The 18488-nt window shown below is 38.6% G+C and overlaps 1 protein-coding gene across 1 annotated transcript in view; it reads left to right on the top strand.

Annotated features, from left to right (window-relative positions):
• LOC127632741 (host cell factor 1-like) overlaps positions 1-18488 on the top strand; it is a 40262-nt gene that overhangs the window by 9154 nt on the left and 12620 nt on the right. Inside the window, exons 9-22 of the mRNA XM_052111488.1 lie at positions 19-357; positions 1123-1274; positions 1375-1569; positions 3959-4183; positions 4283-4387; positions 5221-5437; positions 5524-5660; positions 5770-5908; positions 6038-6234; positions 7509-8262; positions 10052-10179; positions 12387-12707; positions 15855-16083; positions 18054-18383. Coding sequence (XP_051967448.1) covers positions 19-357; positions 1123-1274; positions 1375-1569; positions 3959-4183; positions 4283-4387; positions 5221-5437; positions 5524-5660; positions 5770-5908; positions 6038-6234; positions 7509-8262; positions 10052-10179; positions 12387-12707; positions 15855-16083; positions 18054-18383 — 3468 coding nt within the window. The remainder of the gene's footprint in view (positions 1-18; positions 358-1122; positions 1275-1374; positions 1570-3958; positions 4184-4282; positions 4388-5220; positions 5438-5523; positions 5661-5769; positions 5909-6037; positions 6235-7508; positions 8263-10051; positions 10180-12386; positions 12708-15854; positions 16084-18053; positions 18384-18488) is intronic.

Genomic DNA, 18488 nt, shown 5'->3' with positions numbered 1-18488 from the left:
TCTTTTTGTTTTTTGCAGAACGGCCTAATCCTCCTTCACGGGTACAGCTTGTCCGGGCCAACACAAATTCTTTAGAGGTTAGCTGGGGAGCGGTATCTACGGCAGACATGTACCTGCTTCAGCTTCAGAAATATGACATCCCATCAGCCACTGCTGCCACCTCACCTACCCTCAATGCAGTTCCCTCACTTCCTGGAAACTCTCCCAAAAGTCCAGCACCTGCAGCAGCTGCTCCATCTGCTCACAGTCTGCCGCAGACTGGCATCACTCTAGTGCCCCAGGCTGCTTCCCCCACAGCCTCAGTCTTGCCCAACATGCCTGGAAGTCCCTTGGCTGCCTCAACAGCTCGCGGCCCAGGTACACACTTAAAAACAATAAAATAAAAACAATAATGCTGCAGTATTTGCAATTCCATTTGGTGTCACTAGATGCGGTGAAATTGCACACTGTACCTTTTTAAAGGGATAGTTCACAGAAAAAAGTACATTCTCATAATTTACTCACCCTCATGCCATCCTAGATGTGTATGACTGACTTCTGTTGAACACAAATGAAGATTTTATTTTTAGAATGTCTCTGCTTTGTAGGTCCATGCAATACAATTGAATGGTGACCAGACATTATCACATAAAGGCAGCATAAAAGTTATCTATTTGCCTCCAGTTGTTTAATTAATGTCTTCAGAAGTGATATGATAGGTATGGGTGAGAAACAGATCAATATTTAAGTCCTTTTCCACAATAAATTATCCTCATCCCAGTAGGTGGCGATATCCACAAAGTGTCAAAAATAAAGAGGAACGTGAAAGTGAAAATGGCGATTTATAGAAGAAAAAAAAAGGGCTTAAATATTGGACAGCCTCTATCCTTTTTGGAGCATCAAAGTTTTGGTCACCATTCTTAGAATATTTCTCTGTGCTCTGCAGAAAAAAAGAAAGTAATACAAATCTGGGATGGCATGAGGGTTAGTAAAGAGAATTTATAATTTTTGGGTGAACTATTTATTCCTCTAATAGTGCAGCAATAGTTTAAATTCTCTTAATGCTTCAGTATCGCTTTGTTTTTACAGTATTAAAAAAATATATATACATGTGTATATCTTTTATTTTATTTTATACTTAAGCCATTCTGAAAGTTGCAGCCCCTCAGCTGGGTGCTGGGACATCGATTTTCACTGTGCGACAAGCTGCCCAAGCTGGAAAATCCCCAGTCACGGTGACATCACTTCCTGCAGGTGTCCGGATGGTAGTGCCTTCTCAGGCCACTCAAGGAACGGTAATAAGCAAAAACCGGAAGGTGGAACATGTCAAACAGTGTTCACAATTTATATTTATTTATTAAATTGTGTAATTTTTCCTTCACTTTATTCTTTTAGCCCATAGGCAGCAGCCCTCAGATGAGTGGAATGGCAGCTTTAGCTGCAGCTGCTGCAGCAACACAGAAAATCCCCCCCTCCCCTGGAGCCACTGTTCTCAATATGCCGGCCGGGGCGACAATCGTAAAAACGGTGGCTGTGGCACCTGGGTCTACCACTCACCCCACCACAGTAAAAGTGGCATCTCCTGTCATGGTAATTTAGTTTTTTGTTGTGATTTTCTCTTTTATTTGGAACTATGGATGTAAACCGTGTTAATGTCTTTACACAGCTTTTTTTCTTCCCAGAATTCCACGTTTTAAAGTTTTAAATTCATCATCAAAATGGTGTCCAATTAAATTAATTCTTTAAACTTTTAACAAGCTAAAAAAGAACAATTACTTTTCAATAAACCTTTGCATGATATAATGCTTTTTATTATTTTGATGTAACTAATACTAAATAATTATTAATTAATTAATAATAATAATAATATTACTACATTGAGTATTACATTTTATTAAACAGGTGTAATTATTTCTGTCCCAATTTCTTCATTTTCAGGCATCTAGCTTTTTATTTTAATTCGTCCTTTTATTTTGATGTGTTTTTTGATGGAAGCTTCACTTCTCTGTGTGAACATTTCGCCACATGGCCCATTGTAATTGTTAAAGCACAAATGCTGTGATTTCATTCTAAAAATATAAAGTCTACGTGTGCTGCGTGCTTCACAGTGGATTAGCACTCTACTCTGTCATCTCTCATACAAAGCGAATGATTCCAGGGACTATTTAGCCGAGATGGGCCACTTCTATTAAAATGAATGGGAGAAATTGGTACACCCAATGGTCAACAAATGTAGAACGCAAGTCCCGCCTTACAAGTAAACGAGCCAATCAGCTTTTAGGTACAGACATAGCCTCTTAATCAACTCAATAATACGCATGCGCATAAGCTATACAAGTCTGGACAATTTAGTTTTTTAGCGTAATCTGATGTTAAGCACAATTTATGATACAATTGTTTTTTCAAATGTTCTTAGATCGTAATCTTGACCAACCATTTTGAAGATTTCGTTCTCTCTACATTCAAGTAGATTGGAGCTGCACTTGTTTACATAGAAAAATAGCTGCCCGGTAGCATTCCAAAGATGGCCGTGAGTGAACTGACTTCCTAAAAAGACTGATGATTTTCATCATGTGTCTGTGGAGTTTCCGGTGTATGAGCAGTCTGCTTCACACATTCATTTAAAGCCTGTGTTAATCCTCACAATAGTTGCTTTTTAGGAACTAAAGCTTATCGACAAACATCTATGCCGATAGTTTATTTTATTGGATTTTTTTTTTGATAGGTTCTTGATTGAAGCAAAGGCTTACAAAGACATTTGTGACAGTATGGCAATGTGTTACCACATACATTGTCCCAGTTTCATATCTTGTGAATTAATATAAAACTTACTCAACATTAATCCTCTTCTGGTTATATGCAGTATATGTACGTAACTCATTTAACACAACATTTAAACCACCTGCCTAATATTGTGTAGGTCCCCCTCATGCCACCAAAACAGTGTCAACCCGCTTCTCAGAATAGCATTCTGAGATGATATTCTTCTCACCACAACTGTACAGAGCTGTTATTTGAGTTACCGTAAACGTTGTCAGTTCAAACCAGTCTGGCCATTCTCTGTTGACCTCACTCATCAACAAGGCATTTTAACAGAAAATTCACAGAACTGCCGCTCACTGGATGTTTTTTGTTTTTGGCACCATTCGAAGTAAAATCTAGAGACTGTTGTGTGTGAAAATTGCAGGAGATCAGCAGTTACAGAAATACTCAAACCAGCCCATCTGGCACCAACAATCATCCATGCGATTATCTAATCGGCCAATCGCGTGGCTGCAGTGCATAAAATCATGCAGTTACGGGTCAGGAGCTTCAGTTAATGTTCACATGAACCATCAGAATGAGGGAAAAATGTGATCTCAGTGATTTGGACCATGGCATGTTTGTTGGTGCCAGATGGGCTGGTTTGAGTATTTCTGTAACTGCTGATCTGGAATTTTCATGCACAACAGTCTCTAGAATTTATTCAGAATGGTGCCAAAAACAAAAAACATCCATTGAGCGGCATTTCTGTGGATGGAAACGCCTTGTTGATGAGAGAGGCCAGAGAATGGCCAGACTGGTTTGAACTGACGAAGTATATGATAATGCAGATAAACGCTCTGTACAATTGTGGTGAGAAGAATATCATCTCAGAATGCTATTATGAGATTCGGGTTGGTGCTGTTTTGGCAGCATAAGGGGGGACCTACACAATATTAGGCAGGAGGTTTAAATGTTGTGAGTGATTGGTGTATATGTATATACACACACATGCACAAAACCCTTCATCTGGTGAATATATTTACTACAAAAGGCTTCATTTGATAACTACTTAAATCTATCACAGTATGGAATGACTAAGACTGATTAATTGTTTATCTGCCTTTTCCACCACATTAGTTTTATAGGTATTGGCAAAATCCACTATCGATCAACCTCTTGCATATACCGTTATTCCCCTCCAGCACTAATCTTAAGGCATTTCATTATATTGCAGGTAAGCAACCCTGCCACTCGCATGCTGAAGACCGCTGCTGCCCAGGTGGGCAGTCCAACAGTGTCCAGTCCCACTACAGGTGCTCGGCCCATTATTACAGTGCACAAGTCTGGCACAGTTACTGTTGCCCAGCAGGCTCAGGTTGTGACCACTATGGTGGGCGGGGTCACCAAGACCATCACACTCGTCAAGAGCCCACTTTCCATGGGAGGAGGTGGAACCCTGGTACAGTAGTCATACTAAATTATATTGAACATAATGTAAAAAATTATATTGAACAAAGTCTCCTACATGCATTTTATTTATTTAAATGTTTTTGTTTAGTTCTCTAACTTGGGAAAGGTCATGTCAGTGGTACAAACCAAACCAGTGCAGTCATCTGCTGTGACTGGGCAGGCCTCCTCCAACCCACTGACTCAGATCATACAGGTAAGTTCAACACAAGCTTAGTGTAAATATCCAAATCTAGACATTAAGGATCTAAAAAACGTCTCAAAAGTAAAGTTTAGAACTTATTAGTGGTGTTTACTTAAACTGCATCGCTATTGATGTTAATGCCACAAGTGTTAAACGTAACTTGTCTTGTTCTATGCTATGAACATGATTGACAACTCTAATATGGCTTGTTAAGGAAACATTTGCTATTACTACTTACAATTCTAAGCGATCATGCCAAATGATTTTGAAGGGATTTAAAGGGATAGTTCACCCAAGAATTAAAATTCTCTCATTTATTCACCCTCATGTCATCCCAGATGTGTATGACTTTTTCTTCTGCTGAACACTAATAAATATTTTTAGAAGAATATATCAGCTCTGTTGGTCCTCACAATGCAAGTGAATAGTGGCCATAGGAGCTCCAAAAGTGAAATAAAGGCAGCATAAAAGTAATTCATATGACTCAAGTGGTTAAATCTATGTCTTCTGAAGCAATATGATAGGTGTGGCTGTGAAACAGATCAAATATTTAAAAAAAATTTTAAGAGAATTTTCACTTTTGGGTGAACTATGCCTTTAAATGGCCAAAAAAAAAAAAAAGATATCTTAAGAGGCACCCAAACTATATGTTGCTTTGGCCATCAAGCAACTACTTTGGAGCATGCAAAAAAAACAAACAGCCGGAGCAATTTAGTGACCGCATAGAAACACCATGGCAACCAACCACTACGCTCTAACATTATGATGGCAGGTTTCATAGGCAAGCACAAAATGTTCCTAATTAGTTATAAATTGAATTAATCCCAACTTGTCTGATTCCACAGACAAAGGGTCCCCTCCCTCCTGGCACCATTTTGAAGTTGGTAACGTCTGCTGATGGAAAATCAACCACCATAATTACCACCTCTCAAGCAGGTGGCACAGGAAACAAGCCCACAATCCTGGGCATCAGTGGCATGTCCCCCTCTACCACCAACAAGCCGGGCACCACCACTATCTTTAAAACAATCCCCATGTCTGCTTTACAACAGGGAGCTGCAGGTAAAGAAATGAAAATTCCCATAAGTGTCTGTTTTGTGTGCAAATTCTGAACTATTAAAAAAATTTGAATAATAAACATTTTGTAGGTGTAACTAGTAGTGCAGGGGTGAAGAGCCCCATCACCATCATTACTTCCAAGATGATGACATCAGGAACTCCTGGCAAAATTATTACAGCAATGCCTAAGATTGGCACAGCAACAGGCCAGCAAGGCCTCACACAGGTATTGGGACTGGGGGGGATCAGTCACCCTGATATTTGTTGCATAACGAAAAACATGGATGTCCACTTTCTTACCTGGATTGTTTTCTTTTTCCCCCACTTCTCGATAGGTCGTTTTGAAGGGTGCTCCAGGTCAGCCCAATACCATTCTTCGCACTGTGCCAATGGGAGGAGTGCGTCTTGTTTCTCCAGTATCCGTGTCTGGGGTCAAACCAACTGTAACAACATTGGTTGTCAAGGGAACAACTGGTTAGGATATGCATCTATAAACTAATTGTATTGTTTCTTACTGTTGTAAGACAGTATATGTCTGAGGACAATATAAGTGTAATGTCGCAAAATGCTGTTAAATGATTAGAAGTATGTCCTCTTTCAAAGGTGTAACAACCCTTGGCACAGTCACTGGAACAGTTTCTAGCAGCTTAGCAGGAGGAAGCGTAACCAGTGCCAATGCCACCCTGGCAACCCCCATCACCACCCTGGGCACGATTGCCACCCTCTCCAACCAGGTCATAAATGCCGCCACTGTTTCAGCTGCTCAGAGCAACGTGACCACCATCCCGTCCACCATGCAGGTTAGAGCCAGATTCTCTTTTTCTGACCTAGTTTCTGACCTGATGTTTTTTCCAAATTCTCCCCAGTTTAGATTGCTCAATTCCCAATGCACTCCATGTCCTTGTGGTGGTGTAGTGACTCGCTTCAATCCGGGTTGCAGAGGAAAAATCTCAGTTGCCTCTGCATCTGAGACTGTCAATCTGCGCATCTTATCATGTGGCTTGTTGAGCGCGTTACCGTGGAGATGTAGCGCATGTGGATGCCAACACTATTCTCCCCAGAATCCACGCACAACTCGCCACGCACCCCACCGAGAGTGAGAACCACACATTATAGTGACCATGAGGTGGTTAACCCATTTGAGACTACCCTCCCTAGCAACCGGGCCAGTTTGGATGCTTGGGAGACCTGGATTCTAACTCAATGCTCGCTGAGCTACCCAGGCCCCCGCAATGTTCACTGTTTTAAGCACTATGTCTTGAGTAAAACCCACAACAGAACAACTTATTTACATCTCGTGTAGTGGTCAATCATGATGGAATTTATTATGGTTGATACAGATGTGTAGAGATATTATGTGGACATAAATAATACAATTTAATAATGATAGAATAAATATCACAGTTACTGTTACTACTGTAAAATTGTGATACATTTTTGTAAGGATAGCGATGTGTTGCCTAATTTGAAAACCCTTTATTGTTGTGCATATTACAGTGTTGCTTTGTTCTGTTTAGCATGTCGGGGCTGTATATTATTTGAGTATTGACTTCCTCCATAGCGATTTAAAATAGAAAATCTTCACTTGAATTCAAATGGGTCGCAGTTTTGTTGTCTGTGCCGCAATATCGAGAGAAGCCCACACTTCTGATGTCAATGGGAACTGATGCCTGTGCTCCAGAGTTTCAGAGCAGATAATTGGCACTTGTGGTTCTGTAATGGCTCGCATGAAAACCAGGCTTGCATGAAAACCCTCGCACCGTGAAAATATTGTGTTGCAGATGATGATGATAATAACACATTAATAACACATTTTATTGTCACATTAGTTGAGGTTTTTATATTTTGATGTACCTCTACACGCCGTCCTACAGCGTTGTGGCATTTGTCAGAATGTTCGCAAACAGTATACCATTGCTCGGCTGTTTAGAACTTCTTTTAACCCCTGAATGATTGAACTGAACTTCTACGGAAGTATATAGGTGCCTTTAAATGGCCAATTAGATGTAGTTGGAGGCAGATGCCAATAATCTCAAAATGATTCGCCACTAATCTCATGCCATCCTTTCTTCAGCCCACCCAGGTGACACTCATAACTACACCCAGTAGTGTGGAGGCTCAACCTGGCCAAGACCTGCCTGTTTCCATTATGGCCTCTCCCACCTCAGAGCAGCCCACCTCTACTGAATCCGGGGCAGCTGATGCTTCCAGCAGTGTAACTCTTGTGTGCTCCAATCCTCCGTGTGAGACTCACGAGACAGGCACCACCAACACAGCCACAACAGCGACAGCAAATATGGGGACTGGTCCGACTGGAACAGTGCAGAGGGTATGCTCCAACCCGCCCTGCGAAACCCATGAAACAGGTACAACAAACACTGCCACCACAGCATCTGCCAACATGGGAACTGTTCAGAGGGTGTGCTCAAACCCACCATGCGAGACCCACGAAACGGGCACCACCAACACAGCAACTACAGCATCTTCGAATATAGGCACGGCCCCTACTGGCACAGTGCAGAGGGTGTGCTCCAACCCACCTTGTGAGACCCATGAAACGGGCACCACCAACACTGCTACTACAGCTTCATCTAACATGGGAGGAGACCAAGCAGGAACGGTGCAGAGGGTTTGCTCGAACCCACCTTGTGAGACCCATGAAACAGGCACCACCAGCACTGCAACTACAGCTTCATCTAACATGGGTGGTGACCAAATGGGAACTGTTCAGAGGGTGTGCTCCAACCCACCTTGTGAGACCCACGAGACGGGTACAACCAACACGGCCACAACTGCTTCCTGCAGTATGGAGACAGATGAGGGAACAGGTACATCATCCTTGTGGAAGATTTTCATTGGCTCTTTTTCACATACAGACTCTGCTTTAAATTTACGTTTTATTCAGAGGTCGTGCATGTATGCAACCCATTGTATCGAAATGTTGCTGGGTAAATAGTTATAACATTCCCAGACAAGAAAAAATCCATATTGATGCTATGTGTAAACAAAGCTGCAACATAAACATTTTGAAAGTTCTTGCATAACGCATTGTCACCTAATTGTTAATGCATATACTTGTGACAATCTTGGTTTAGATAGCTACATTGTAGCAAGATTGATACATTGATACACATTGCAAAGATGCTTAAATGAACAAGACATTTTGCTTTCAGATCCAAATAAATCTTGCCTGGTCATTTTGTTAAAGAAATAGTTCACCCAAAAATTTACATTCATTTATTCAAATCATTTACTCACCCTCATGCCATCCCAGATGTGTATGACTTTCTTCTTGAGCAGAACACAAACAAATGTTTTTAGAAGAATATCTGAGCTTTTTAGGTCCATACAATGCAAGTGAATGGTGATCTGACCTTTTGTAGCTCCAAAAAGCACATAAAGGCATCATAGAAGTAAGACTCCTGTGTTTTAATCCATATGTTCAGAAGAGATATAAAAAGTGTGGGTGAAATACAGATCCAAATTTAAGTCATTTTCTTACTCAATCTCCACTTTCACTTTTACATCTGATAGCCACATGTGGTGCCTGTTTAGTTTTACTTTAATATCTGAAAGTTAAAGTGGAGTTTTAGAGTTATAAAGGGACTTGTATATCGATCTGTTTCTCTCCCACATCTATTATATCGCTTCTGAAGATATGGATTTAACCACTAGAGTCTTATGGTTTACTTTTATGTTTCCTTTATCTACTTTTTGGAGCTTCAAAGTTCTGGCCACCATTCACTTGCATTGAAATGACCTACAGAACTGAGATATTCTTCTAAAAATCTTCATTTGTGTTCTACAGAAGAAAGTAAGTCATACACATCTGGAGTGGCATATGAGAATTTTCCTTTTCCTTTTCTCTTTTAATGAGACTTTTAATGGTCTGGTAGCAATACATATTAAGTTGGCAACACATTAGACGACTCCAAACAACTCTATTTTGGCCGAAGGTGTCACTTATTGACTGTTTTGTGGAGATCTCACTCTCTTCAATTGGAGGTATGCCCATGCAGCTTTCAGACTGTTTGCTTACACTTTGATTTATTTGTTGTTTAAGTTTAGGAGAACCCCCCCCAAAAATGTTGGCGATAGAATCACTATATATTACAATCAGTATTTGTAAAATGCGGTTGTAGAGTTTGCTGATAAAAACATTCAGATCCGAGCATGACATCTTATCAGTTCTTCAGTAAGAGATGTTAATTGGTCATTTGTCCGCCCTGGCGACAACATTTTTTTTTCTAACAAGTTTGATGTGCTTTTCCAGTTTTCATAGCCATTAACTCGGCAACGAACAAGGGATTAACAACTGCCCGCAGTCAGATGCTAATGCATGCTCTGTCTCTCACATACTGGCTGCTGATTATGTAAATGAAGGCTATGCTTGAAAATTGCTGGAAAAAGCAGCAAGTATGATGCCGGCTTTAAACCGAAAGCCACAGCTTGTGTAAATAATAGATGTGATTTCTTTACTCAAGAATTTAGTCTGGCAGTTCACGTTTAATGTGTGGAAGTGGCTATTCTTTCAAAGGCTCTCATTTCTTCCCTTTCTTTTTTTTTGTCTTTCAAGGTTTATGGTAATTTGTATTTTTATGTATTTTGTGCATTTAGTCCAACAGACTGGTGAAGCATCAGAATCTACCACCAGTACAGAGGTCCTGCCATCCACTGCTGCACCCCAGAGCAGAGCCATCACCACAGTCACACAGGCAACACCTCTACCAGGACCAGCTGTTCCAGTGAGTGGCCTATTTTAACATTCCTGACAACTCTGTGCTTGTATTTAATTGTGCCTGATTTATTGTCCAAGTGCACTCATTTGAGCACAAAGCATTTGATTTTTATAACAGTGCTTACTCTAAACGCACAGTATGTGTATGCGCCTGGAATTATTTGCACTGATCAATGGGTCCGCAAGGTGGCAACACACACTATTGAGCCGTTGCTTTTATGAAGAAGCGTAAGATGATGTAATCATCAGGAGAAAAAGGTAGAACCGACAACAGTGGATATGCACGTCAAGAGCACGTGTTTGAGGAGGTCAGGAGATACCTACATTTGCATAACTCAAATCTGAATGAATATAAATTAGGGCTGTCAATCGATTAAAAATTTTAATAAAATTATTTACATGGTGTCCCGATCAATTAATCATGATTAATCGCATTTAAATCGCATATACAAATATCTGCTGAGAAAGCCCCACATATAACAATAATTCAATATATAATGATGAAATAATTATACTTTAATTATACTATAATAATTTATCTTTAAATATTAAAACAAATATATATATATAAAATGAAAACATATTCAGATAATTAAAATGCATTACATTCTTGTGGCAGAAGAGTTCATCATTAATAAGACAATACAAAGAGCGGTTTTAGAATACAATGAATTGTTTACTACCATATTATTGATCATAAGTCAGTCATTGGCATACAGTTCACAGCAATCCATTTCACAAGTGAATTTGTCAATCAGTTGGAGATTAATTATGAGGGCTTGTTTAAGAGCCCATCAATTTACACCTACATTAGATGTCTCGGGTGTGTTGCATCATAAACATAAAATGTTTAGGTCACTGTGTCAAGTTAAATATAGTTTACTACTTAGCTTGTTTGCAGTCACGTTATTCTTATGACACAATTCAGATGGAGGGCAGCAAGTGAAAAGCACAATGGATGAGATGGAGGAAAGTCCATACTTTACTAGTTTAGATGATATTACGAGAGAAAGGAATAAACAGAAAATCACAACATATCTTGGCATTAGATATAAGCAACTACCTTGTCCTTCAGACATCCTTCTACTCCAGAACACAAATGGAGGGATACAACTTTTTTGTCCTGTGGATTAACCTCGCAACAAACATTAAACACTGTGGCGCCTCTCGATGTTAGCATTGTGGTTGTTTACGTGATTAGTTTAACCACTCTCAAAGATCAGCCGAAACGCCCCTAAAGACATGGATCATCGCGAAACAAGACAGAGAAGTCATTGCAGCTCATTGCAATTGTATGGCAGGGCAAGTTATTTACGTTCGCCTGTAAAGGCTTTGTAATTCGCTTTGCTATCGTTATGTATTTTTGTTCAGTTTCAGGGGTACAAACTCAAACAAACAAAGAAAAGAAAAAACTATTTCTTTAACTTTACAAAGTACGGAAATGGCTAACGTTACATAAACATAGCCACATAAGTTGTATTAACTTACCTTTGACGAAGTGCTCACTGCACACATGAGCATTATCCGACTCGGCTCCTCTAAACCGCAGACGCAGGTTGTCCAGCATTTGTCAGTCAATTTCTTGCATTTCCCCCTTATGAACAACAACATTTGGTACACGATAAAAAGCTCCTTGTGGTTTCTCGGTTTGGTCGATTTGAGCAACCGTAAACTATGCAAAACATAGGCATTTTGAGTTTGTGATAGTGCTTGTATGCCAATAATCCTATGTAGAAAAACACTTCCTGCCTTCCATCTGCATTTCGCACCACAGCAACGCAGTGATGTGACGTCATGTGCGATTAATTGTCTTAAGTTTCTTAACGTGTTATTTTTTTATAAAATGAATCGCACGTTATTAACGCGTTAAATCGACAGCCCTAATATAAATACATCTTTATGGGTCTAAACACCTGAAGAGAAATAGTCTAGTAGCTCATTGTAGTCGTTGTGTGCATGCGCCAACTGCATGTGCTGTATGCATGCAGTCAAATGGAGTATACAGTACTTTTAAAGGCTAATACATCAACTGTATGCATGAGCCAAGCGTTTGTGTCAAACCTGAAGTATGCTTTAGCATCAGAGAGCTGCAAACACCTGTCCTCTCACCAATGTTGTTGAGCCATTGAGTGGATGTGAAAACTTTTTATTCTTGAAATTGATTAGATTGAGCTCCTGATATTATTGTTTGGTTGTTCTGTTCTTTTCCCGCAGTCTATCTCTTCAATCACTGAGTCCTCCTCAGAGACGGGTGCTGAGCCTGTTGTAATGGAAAGTGCGGAGGCAGAGTCCTTGCAGACAGAAGGCCAGGCAGAGGCGGTCACAATGCAGGCAGAGTTCCAGACAGAACCAGGGGCAGTGGCTATATCGAGTGATTTCCAGGCGGAGGCAGCGGCCATGCCGAGTGACTTCCAGGGAGAAGCAGAGGCAGTGGCCATGCAGGCAGAGAACCAGACGGAGTCAGAGGCAGTGCCCATGGAGCATGAGGTTTCTGGCTTGGGAGAGGGGGCTCAGCTGCAGCTACCAGCAGCAGAGGTACAGTCAGTCATTCCCAGCTTTTTGTAAGACTGCAAAAGCAAGTCGTGTCATTTATATTTGTATAGCGCTTTTCACAACGCATCATTTCAAAGCAGCTTCACAGAAAATCATGCTTTAGCAGAAAATTAAACGGTAATATATTAAGTCATAGTCATCATTGTGGTTTAAATATTATTGTAAATTGTGTATAAAAATTAATAAGTAAATATTCATTGTATTTAGAACCCCATTGAGCAAGGAAAATGTGGCAAGGAACACAAAACTCCATAAGATAGTGGGGGCCAGTTGAACTGGCGAAACATCATGAATATAATGCCAATATTAGTTTTTTGGGTATAGTGCAAGTCATGGTTTAAAATGAGTAAACTAAGAAAGTGTTAAGGACCAGTGTTTAAACAAAGTTTTTGTATGAACTGAAAGACTAATGTTTATGAAGTTCATCCAGGAATTACTGCAGAAGTTAACAAATGAATTGTCCTTTGTTATTTGGGTGATGTAGGCTTTTGTTGGTAATTAATTGATAAGCTATGTATTCCATTTTAAGAGTGTCGTCCATCATTAGACCAAGGTAATTCAGGCAGAGATCAGTGAGGTGCATTGCAGTTCAACCAACAGGTAATTTTGTTGAGGTCCATCCTAGGTTCAGGCAGTGGCATATGAATTGTCCCATGTATTACGGTTGGAGTTGGCATTAGTTCATCCTATGTAGTCCATCGTATTAGACTGAAGTAATGTCTGGCTGGCACAGGCTGCAGTTAGTCGTCAACACTCAGAGACACGTAGTAGTTGATGGAAAAATTAGGTGGATGAATAGACAAGTCTTTAGTCTAGACTTAAATTGAGTGAGTGTGTCTGAGTCCTGAACCGTGTTAAGAAGAACATTCCATAGTTTAGGAGCCAGATAGGAAAAGGATCTACCTCCTTTTGTAGATTTTGATATTCTTTGTACTATTAACAGGCCAGAATTTTGCAATTGTGACGAATGTGATGGAATATAGCGTGGTAGAAGGTCACTTAAATACTGCAGAGCTAGACGATTCAAAGCTTTGTACATAGTTAACAATTTTAAAATGAATACAAATTTTAACAGGTAGCCAATGTAATGCCGATAAAATGAGGCTAATAAGATCAGATTTCTTGGTTCTAGTTAGCACTCTGTCTGCTGAATTTTGAACCAATTTAAGTTTATTTATTGAACCAGCTGGACATCCTCCCAGAAATGCATTACAATAATCTAGGCTTGAGGTCATGAATGCATGAATTATTTTTTGGGCATCAGCAACAGAGTGCATGTGTCGTAACTTAGCAATATTTCTGAGGTGGAAGAATGCTGTTCTTCAAACATTGGAAATGTGATTTTCAAAGGACAGATTGGTCAGAAGTTTACATACACTTAGGTTGAAGTCATGTTTTGGGGGTGCTTTACTGCATGAGGGACTGGTGCACTTCACAAAATAGATGGCATCATGAGGAAGGTTTTATTATGGTTATTGTACAAGGTTATTATGTGGATATATTGAAGCAACATCTCAAGACATCAGCCAGTAATTTAAAGTTCAGTCACAAATGTGACTTCCTAATGGAAAATTTGGCATACCTCCAAAGATATGGCAAAATGGCTTCAAGCTATTGGAGTGGTCATCACAAAGCCCTGACCTCAAGCCGATAGAGAATTTGTGGGCAGAACTGAAAAAGTGTGTGCGAGCAAATTGGCCTACAAACATGACTCTGTTTCACCAGTTCTGTCTGGAGGAATGGGCCAAAATTCCAGCAACTTATTGAGAGAAGCTTGTGGAAGGCTACCAAAAACATTTGACCCAAGTTAAACTATATAAAGGCAATGCTACCAACATACTAACATAGTATATGTAAACTTCTGACCCACTGGGAATGTGATGAAAGATATAAAAGCTGAAATAAATCATTTTCTCTACTATTTCATCCTTAAAATAAAGCAGTGATCCTAACTGACCTAAGACATGTTTAAATGTGTTTGGCTAAGGTGTATGTAAACATATGACTTCAACTGTAAGTTCTTCACTGTATAAGACTATGTAACCGTATATCCATTGAGAGTCAAATTATATTTTAGCGACTTATTTTTAGAGGTTTTTGTTCCAATAATTTTTACCTGTTTTGTCCGAATTGAGTAGAAGGAAATTTCTGGCCATCCATTAGTTGATTTCATTGATACACTGCTAATTTTCAACATTTTAAAATTTCGTCTGTTTTTGAAGAAATGTAAAAAAAAGCTATTTTATGTGGATGTAATCCGCTGGATACTGTTATTTTGAAAGTACTTTTAATAGTATGCACAAGTGGTAACACTTACAATAAGTTTGTGCATGTTTGTTAACTTGACTTAATGAACATTACTTTTACAGCATTAAAATCTGGGTTTATGGAAATTTGTAAATTAGTTAATGCATTATGAACTAACTTGAACTAATAAGGCATAATTGCCTTACATAGTTGTTTACATTTAACCAAGACTAATAAATGCTGTAAAAAAAAAAAAAAACGTTTTTATTTTGGCATCTAATGCATTAGCTCACATTAATATTTAAAACCTTAACTTTGTACAGACTTTAATAATGAATAGTAGTAAATTAGTTTGTGTATTGTTGTTCATTATTAGTTAGTTCATAATGCATTCATTTTCAATAAGGTTCTAAACATTAACATTAGATAATTCATTAATGTCAAACTAACAAACTATTTGATTTTATAGCATTTGTTATTTGTGTCTTGATGTATGTGTACATTTATAAATGTACTATTGTTCATTTATAATAAACATTTATAAAAAATACTGTAAAAGGAAGTGTTTATACATTTATAAATTTACTTCAAATAAGATTAATAAATGCTGTAAAGAATTTGTTTTCCAATTCTTAATTTTTATATAAAAAAAACAACAATTGTGATCTAATATCAAACTAACATTACATTAGCAAGTGTTGATGTTTAGACATAGCTAATGTTAATGTTTCAAACTTTATTATGCATGTTACCTCATAATATACATTTATATTTACTGTAAGTATTATGTAGAGCAGGCTGTCTCTTAATAGGTGTCCATTATCCAACTAAGATTTTCAGGTTTCCAAAGATTTGAAGATTATGTGCTTTGCTGTTTGTTAGATGGAGGGTATCGATTCTACATCAGCATCCCAGGATGCCGAGGCGCTGGCCCTGCCCCCAGAACTGTTGTCAGACGGACATCCCACAACGCTGATGGTGACTGGTCTGACCCCAGAGGAGTTAGCGGTCACAGCGGCTGCAGAGGCGGCAGCTCAGGCTGCAGCCACAGAGGAAGCCCAGGCCCTCGCTATCCAGGCTGTACTACAAGCAGCACAGCAGGCTGTTATGAGTGAGTGCTTTAGGCATTGCCATTATTGTCCACGAAACATGCTTTCAAATTCAGTGTTCAGCTTCTCAAGGAGGGCTCAAGATTAAGGCCCTGTCTTGCATTCCAATTTTGGTAGCATCATTTAGAATGGCTTAAAATGATTGTGCCATTTTTAAAATGTATCTCTCTCTTTCTCTTTATTTATATATATATATATTTTATATTATTAATAGACTATTATTATCAAATTAATATTACAAATAATGCGCACAAAGATACGCATTTGAAGAAACAACTCTTTATTATATTATTAAGTACAGATGACAGAAAATCCATATTTGGGCATGTATGATGCGCTGATACGGAGGCATGCAGTCTCGTGGAACACGCGCATCTAAGGATCTCACACTTTGTTTCTGCCTTCCGATTTTCTTTTTTTTTTGAGTGCTGCAAATGACCTCCGACATCTCTGTTCAGGAGGTGCTTTGAGTTCAGTTCACTTTTTTTCCCACCGCAGTTTATTGGGAACGCAACTCTGCAGTCTGTAAAATAATACAAAAACACGTTCACCTCGAACCATGATTTATATTTAAGCGATTATTATTTTTACATTTTATAATTGTTTTTCCGCCTTCATGTTTGGACGGATTCTTGACTGATGGTAAAAGGAAAGGTGGTTTTATATATATATATGTTTTATCACTTTATTATTTATTTATTTGCTGTTTCGTTTGGAATGCAATTAGAATTTAGAAATGTATTTCATTTAAGTTTTTCGTTTTTTAAATAAATTATTTAATTTTCAATGCAAAATCTATAAAGCAAGAATATTATCTAATCCCTCAGCCCCGTTGTTACCGATGTAATTGGATTTTATATATATATATATATACGTGAAGGAGGGAACAAAACAAATTTATCCAGGCACATGATATATTTTCCTGGATAACGAAATACCCGACAGGTAGAGAATGCACGGATGAAGCTTCTTTTCCAGAAAGATGTTCACAAATGTTGTAAAGCCATCTTTCAAAAAGTTTGCAAATGCACTTATTTGTTTCCAGTTTCATTTGAACTTTTAGTTAAAATAAATAAATAATAAAGTTCAAAGTTTGAAATCAAGTTGTCTTGCTTTATTGTGTAAGCTTAACCCTAACCATGTTTATCGAAAATTATCCCATAGTACATCCTAGCGTCCAATCAGCGGTAATAATAAAAAGTTAGTCGTTTTCCAGCAGAGTTTTTTTTTTTTTTCTCGACCAAAGTATTGTATACTGTTAGGAACCGTCGAAGTCAAGATATCGGTATCGATATAGAAAATGTTTGAGCGATACCCTGCCCTAGGCACAATAATTTTAAGCCATTCTAACAGGTTTATATTGTATATTTATATATATTTTTATTATTTATATATCTCAGACTGTTACATGATAGCTGTAAAATGTATAGCTATTGCAAATTAAAAACAAATTATGATTAAAATTATTTTATGAAAGCAGTGTGAATATGATTAGTTTAGCATCATTTTTAATATACAGTAATTTTATGTATTTATAAATAAAAAATGTTTTTGCTGACGCAGTTACATGATGGCTGTAATCATTTCTGGCTATTATTTCAATTAAAAACAACCTATTCTATTTTTTCTTAACGAAAGCAATGTAAATTATGTACCATCTTTTTTATAGATTATTTTATATAATTTTTAATTTATAGCTGTCACAGTTATATGATGGCTGTAAAATATCTGACTATTATTGCAAATTAAAAGCTGTTTGATTTAAAAATATTTTTTTCTAACACTTAAAAAGAAATTTGTTTCTAAAAAATAAAATGTGTCTTTTTGTTGTGGTGTGGCCAGTGAACAAAGATGCAAGGCAAGTAAAATCTTAACTACAGACCGAACTAAACCATACAATTTGTATATGCTCTGCTTCCATTTCTGATTTTTCCATTTGCAGCAAGTCATTTGTTTCTTGTTTCCCCTTCAGACTCAGATGAGGCCAGAGGAGACCACCAGCAGACCCACACCATACCCATCATTTTGACCCAGCAGGAGCTGGCGGCTCTGGTTCAGCAACAGCAGCAGCTTCAGGCGGCCCAGCAACAACAGCAACAGCAGCAGCAACAACAGCAGCAGCAACAACAGCAGCAGCAACAACAGCAGCAGCAAGCCGCTGTACAGGTCGCTCTCCCCACCGAGGGCTTGGCTCCGGCTGACAGCTTAAACGATCCATCATCAGAGAGCAATGGACACAACGAGATGGCCGCCGCTGTCACAAGCGCAGTGGCCGCACTTCTACCTCGGACTTCCGCAGAGAGTACGTGTGAGGCTTTGTTAGCTGTTTTGAATCACTGGGATACTATACTTTATCGGGTGGGCGATATGAGGAGATTAGTTACTTTTGCTGTCAATTCAATTTTTA

Source organism: Xyrauchen texanus, chromosome 39 (genome assembly GCF_025860055.1).
Source record: "Xyrauchen texanus isolate HMW12.3.18 chromosome 39, RBS_HiC_50CHRs, whole genome shotgun sequence".
Lineage (NCBI taxonomy): Eukaryota > Metazoa > Chordata > Actinopteri > Cypriniformes > Catostomidae > Xyrauchen > Xyrauchen texanus.
This window is presented reverse-complemented; position numbering and strand designations above follow the sequence as displayed.